The 6,385-nt window shown below is 45.9% G+C and overlaps 1 protein-coding gene across 1 annotated transcript in view; it reads right to left on the bottom strand.

The window, feature by feature from the left end:
- Positions 1-5,447: 5,447 nt before the first annotated feature.
- GPC3 (glypican 3) overlaps positions 5,448-6,385 on the bottom strand; it is a 275,530-nt gene continuing 274,592 nt past the window's right edge. Inside the window, exon 8 of the mRNA XM_030576108.1 lies at positions 5,448-5,785. Coding sequence (XP_030431968.1) covers positions 5,616-5,785 — 170 coding nt within the window. The 3' untranslated portion in view covers positions 5,448-5,615. The remainder of the gene's footprint in view (positions 5,786-6,385) is intronic.

Raw genomic sequence — 6,385 nt, 5'->3', positions numbered from 1 at the left:
GTTGCATGCCGTTGTGGATGAATTTGGCACCTGGAGTCCGTTCATCAGTGGGAGCACAGAAGATATTTGTACCTCAACCCCAGTGACATTAGAAAGAGTTGAAAGAATAATTCCTGCGAACTAATAGGAGAGTGGGGCCCTATATACACACAAGCAGGCAAAGATGTAACACAGTTCAGATGGGAAGGAATACACTTTAAAGAGTGAGGGGAGTTAACTATTGGAACAACCTACCAAAGGTCCTGGTGGCTTCTCCATCACTGACTGTTTTAAAATCAGGATTGGATGCTTTTCTACAAGCTCTGCTCTGGGAATTATTTTGAGAAAGGTCTCTGGCCTGTGCTGTACAGAAGTTCAGACTAGATGATCACAACAGTCCCTTCTGGCCTTGGAATCTATGAATGTTTCTTAGAGGCCAGGCTTTTTGGGGCAGTTGGCTGTTACTCAGTGATCTGTAGCTGGGACGTTATTTGGATGTATTCTCCAAGGAAGCCCTGCTTCACTTACTCCCATCTACTTGATTTTATCTCCCTGTAGATTTGTGTGTCTGCTGTAATAACGCAGTTGCTGCTCAGTGAAAGGAGAGGGGTGGTTACTTAGAAAAACAATTTTCTTCCTTCTTACCGTAGCTTTTGCAGAAGCTGTAATTGTAACGCCTAGGAACTGGGTTATACATGAGTTCATAACTTTTAAAGAAAGAAAAACAAACCCAACAGAGATTATCTTCTGCTTACTAAATTTGTGAGCTCTGGGGCAGGGAATGGGTCTTTGTGTTTACGTGTGTGTGAGACAAATACCAGCACAATGGGGCCCAGATCCAGCGTGGTGCCTGTGTGCTCTATTGTTAAAGACGTAACAATAATCAGCGAATTCCAACCAGGTTGCTAGTAACCAAACATGACCCACTGCTGGCTATTCAATAGCTTTATTGCACTATTATTTATATTACACGGTGCTGGGTGCTGATGAAATCTTGGTGGTCTCAAGGCAGTTCTTACTGGATAAAAAGTACTATCATAAACCATCCCATTTGCACCTTTCTTGGGAATCTTTAGCAACAAGAGCAAAGACTGAAAGGGCACGACAATTATGCTCAACGTTAGAGTTTGCCCATTCAAAGTCAGGATAGCAACACATTCACAGGGCAGAAGGGAGAGACTGCGTAACTCAGCCCAATATGGCCCCTGCCACCAGCACGACATTCACTGCAAAAATGTAACAAAATCAAAAAAGCCCCAACGCGTCTGTTTTCTGACTTCCTCTCAATGGCTAGGCATTGCAAAGAGCCAATGGAGCAGGAAGGGGGTTGTACTGCAGAGTCGGTGAGCGGGAAGTTTAGAGGGTAATATGAAGGAGTGTTATAATGGTTCCAGAGACTATTTTTGACAATAGCAAGAAGTTTTTGTCAAAAAGAAAAATCCACGAGAAACATTCCAAAATCACTGTTAACAGACACACACACAAACACCACAGGGGAGAATTCAACAGGCTTTCTAAGGTTATAATGTGTTGTTTTAGAACCTTGGCAGATACAGGATTCAAGGACTGGGTTTTGTGATCTATTATCATAACAAGGTTTCAGAAAAGATGGCTTTGCTTAACAGCATGTCCGTACAAAGGGAAAACAGGATCAGCATGCTACAGAAGAGACTGTCAACAAGTATTACTATCACATTGCAGCTTGGGATGACTAGCCAGGTGTTACGGAATACAGAGAAAGGTACAGTAGGTATCATTTTATCAAGTGATATATTACATTAGAGTCTCATCAGTGAAAAGCTGACATCACACACCATACTGCCTCACTACTTAGCTACAGAACATTTCAGTCAGGACAGAAAAGCCCGGGACAATCCCCTGCTTTGGTACACACCATCATTATTCGGCAGCCGGCAGGTTCCAACACACAGTGTCCAACCCAAGAGAATGGTCCATTTCCAGGCTCCAAACCCCCAAAGCCAAAAGGAGCGCTCGGAGACGGACGAACAGAGGGAGAATTGGATTGCCCACTGGTAGCCTGAAGGCTCTGGCAGCCAACCCCCTTGAGAGAGGCAGGGCTGTGCGCCACAAGGCACGCCCTTCGCACGGGGTCTGTTTCGGTGTCAGTTCCAGGTGAGAAAGAGCAGGGGGCAGCAAGAGGGTTAGAAAAAAATCTGTTTAAAAATATGGCTGAACATGGCTGGTTCCCTCCCGGCCCCACCTCCTGCCACTGCTGAAGCCAACGGGAGCTCTGCTGAAAAGTGGACTAGATTGTGGTTTGCCCTTATGTGGCTTTGTGCCTAGGGTGTGGGAAGGGAATAAGAACTCCCCTCCCATCACCCCCATTGCAAAGCTCAAGTAAGGGCCGGACAGAACCGCAGGCCCTGCTACCCAACCGCTCCCCCCTGGGATCAGCTCAGCAGAAGGGGGGCAGGGAAAAGGGAGGGGTAGTTGCTGCACTCTTTACAAAGGCCATAGCAAATTAACCCCTCATGCAACCACGGAGCTCTGGCTGTCACTGGCCCTGAGACACACCCTGGCTCCCAGTGCTCTCCCTGTGGCAAGGGCCGTTGTGTGGCCCTTCCTACAGGCTGTGCTTAGCAACACAGCTGAGTCCAGCATTGGTGCTTAGCTCTGCTCCTGCACGTCAAAACCCAGGGCTGGGGCTCCTCAGCCCTCACAATGCTCCGCTGACCTGGGCGGGCTCTTGCTGCCACTGGGGCCTGTCCATGCAGAGTGACATGCAGGGTTGGGGCCTTTATAAGAGCGGCCTTGGAAACCGGGGAAGAAATTTGCGCTCTGGAGTGAGCCTTAGGGGTATGGTTTAAAAAACAAGCAAGCAGGAGGAGGCTGACTGGAAAAGGCAATCCTCTTTCTTGTGCCTAGAACTATCTGCGCTTCTTAAACAGCTGTGAGAAATAAAGACCAACCAGTATTTGATGTGTGTTTAAGGCAGAGTCCGGCATCCTTGCTTCCTCCCCAGGCCAGTTAATCTGAATAGGAACCCAAGACCACCAGTAAAATGAGATGAGAAAGAAGCTTCAGGGTCAGAAAATGAGTCAGAACACTGCTGTTGGAAGGGTTATCTCTGGATTGTTTGATATTATGGAATTTGTCTTCCACCTGGAAGATGTAAATACTGAGGGATAGATGCTGTCATCCACTCTCACACTGAGCAGCTGAGTCCTATTGATTTGGATGTTTAAGAAGAGTAGGGGGTGGCAGCATCAGACCCTCACTCATAAGACATTGCTTGCACCACAAAACCTCAGTTTTGAAAGTCCTTAACGTTCTGGAGGTGAACCGCAAAGATGTTGCTGATAATTAAAAGCTTTGTAAAAATTAAAAGCTGCTTTGTAATAGTTCCAAAATGGGGGAGGACAGACTGGGACCAAGAGAATGATTTGAAAAGGTCACCTTTAAACAAATGTTTATGTGCAATGAATTTCTGTGCAAGCATCCCCAAAGTTCACTTGAGCATGCTAAGGGGAATTTTTTGGGAAAGTTCTGCAGGAGGGAACCTGCCAGTTCAGGACAGAATGGATCTTCTATAGCACAAACACCATAACCATGGGCTGACACACCCAGGCAGAGAAACCATGAGATTGATGCTAACAACCTGATGCTCCTATCCCCCTGGTACAAATATGGAATAATTCCATTGCAGTCAGTGAGTTTTAGTCAGGCCCATCAGTTTAAAATAACAGCTGGATATTTTTCACCTTTTGAAGTTATCCTTTTAAAAAACCTTTGCAGTTCACTTTTCAGACAGATATTTACTTAGTAGCTTTTTAAAGCATTTAAGCTCTGAGACACAAAGTATTTAAAGCACACATACAATACAGCGCTAGGGCTACCAACACCTTCAGCTGAAATATACAGCTGTTTTGGCCAGGAACCAAGACAAACTTTCCTTGCCCCAACCCAAAAATGACATTAGGTTCTAGTCCAAAAGCATATGCTGTCCACTGTGCTCTGAAGACCACCAGTCTGTGTTGCTGATGGCCTTCTCCAAGGCAGTCAGTTTCAGTTTCCAATTTAAAACTTTCCTATGCTTTAAATGTGTGAAAGAGGGATTTTGATATGTTGTCCACCAAGAAAATCATTATTTTAACAAAAATAACATACACGAGAATGTTCAAATAAACGTCTTATTGTGCTGTGTGTGTGTCTCCTGCCAATCCTTGCTTTTAACCTATGCACTGGATTGGAGGCATGTTATTCAGCCCTGCAAAAGTATGGCACAGCATCACCCTCTGTCCTTTGTCAGGAGCTGTGCATGCACATTTCTTAAGGAAGAAGAGGGTCTGTTCCTGCAGTGTGCCAAGACACACGCACCAGGTCCAGCTGACCCACAATTCGGAGACAGACTGGCTGACTGCCTCAGAAGGGGCTTCCCAGGAACTGTTCGGATTCATGGGAAGTGAGCAGCAGAACTGCCTGAAACACAATGTGCTGATGTTGTGCCCTCTAATGCCAGAAGTACTGCTCTCCTCATGTACTGCCATTGCCAATACATCCTCCTTGGAGACAGGACAGTGGCACGTTCTGAGTGTTCCCATGCTACCATGAGAATAATCAAAGAGACCATGTCCCAGAACAAACTGCTGTCAGCAGGGCTGCTTTGATTTAGCCATTTTTTATTCCAGGGTAATTTCGTCTTTAGGCTCAGCCCAGGAATAGCTTAAGCCCAGGATTAGCCCCAGGAGGCAATGTGCCACCTCTCAGACACAGCTCTGCCTGGCGCCACCAGTCGCTGTCTTCCTGTTTTCCCTGTGCTCCCTGGTATGTTAGTTCCATTTCCTGCCCACCTGCTCTGGTGGGTGGGAGATAAATAAGCACCTACTCTGAGCCCCCAGACTCAAGATACAGTAGTCTTGCAAGACGGAAGGTTGGTTCTTACTCCCTTGTGTAAGTGCGTAGTCATAGTCTAGCCCTAAATGTTTAGGGTGCACCCTTGCTCCCTATGAAGTCAATGGGAGTTTTCCTACTGACTTCACAGGTAGCAGAATCTGGATCAGGGAGAGGAGAATTTCTGAAATTTGATCATTTGGGCCAGTGGTTCCCTTCTCTTCCTTGATCTCCTTCCCCATTTTGGACTTGCCCTCTGTTTCTCATGCCACTCCATGGTCTCACCATTATGTGCCTGGCAAGTTTCCCAGGGATGAGTATTAAATTTGGAGTTGGTGCCAATGCTATTTAAACTATAGATAAAACCTGGGTTAAGTCAGACAAGAATGCGGGGGGGGGGGTCTGATCTTTGATGATAATATTCACTAAACCTTAGATGCTACTCTAGTCCATGCATGGTAAATGAACTCAAGACAAAATATGGATTTCTGTTTAACAGGAATGAAAATTCAGCCTTAGTAAACTGACATGAACATAACGTAGTATCACCCTTCCGAATTATTTTTAAAAGCACTACATGGATTTACTAACACTAAAATACACCATGAACCAGCCCCTGGTGGTACAGATACCGTTTTATTTTACAAAACAAATGTAAGTCATTCACTTAATCTTTGGAAGTGTGCCTATATTGCAGGAGGAGCGCGGTTCAGAATGTTTTCTTCAGAAAGAAATAAGGAGAGAAATTGATCCCCAGGGAAATCTGGTGTGGCTACTGTACAGCGTCAATGGGCCCACAGAAGGAAGACTGCCATGAAAATAGCAGTGACGGGAACATGCTTCCATGTGGTATTTCCTGATCCCATGTTGTGAACCGCGGTATCACCTTTGCTTTGCTGATTCAAAAGTTGTTTGTTTGAGGGAACGTCATCCATATCCAAATCATAAGCCAGCTCTGAAAAGGAGAAAGAGAGAGATCGTTACTGAGCACAGTGTACCAACATCTGGCCTGACTCTCTGTATGGATTCTATATTATTATGGGACGGCCTAGGGTCCTCACTGGGACTGAGGCCCCATTGTGCTGGTGCTGTACAAATACCCAGTGAAAGAAAACATATTAACTCCATTTTTCAGATAAGTAAGAAGTGCAGAGAGATTAAGTGATGTGCCCAAGGTCATGCAGAAATTGAACACACATGTGCTGAGCCCTATGCCAGTTTGCCAACCACAAAGCCATCCTTCCCCTATGGAAAACTCCCTGTCATTAGGGATACCACCGGATGCTCCCAATGGGTGAAATCCACCTCTGTGCACAAGGCCAACACAGATTTATGCTCTGCTCAAGTCTCAAGACCAGGCGTAAGGGAGATCTAAGTGGCAGCTAGGCCCTGAACTAGTTCTCAGCTCGATGGCAGAGGTGACCCATTGAAAACCTGCATAATAGATGTAAATCTCATACCGGGCCCAGCCTAGCAGAGTTTTGGCAGCATATTTGGTAACATTAACATAACATCTGCCACAGCGGCAGGGACTCAGCGGGTGGGGTCTACAAAA

This window comes from Gopherus evgoodei, chromosome 9 (genome assembly GCF_007399415.2).
Source record: "Gopherus evgoodei ecotype Sinaloan lineage chromosome 9, rGopEvg1_v1.p, whole genome shotgun sequence".
In the NCBI taxonomy this organism is placed as follows: domain Eukaryota; kingdom Metazoa; phylum Chordata; order Testudines; family Testudinidae; genus Gopherus; species Gopherus evgoodei.
The sequence above is the reverse complement of the archived record's forward strand: the minus strand, read 5'-3'. Positions and strand labels throughout refer to the sequence as shown.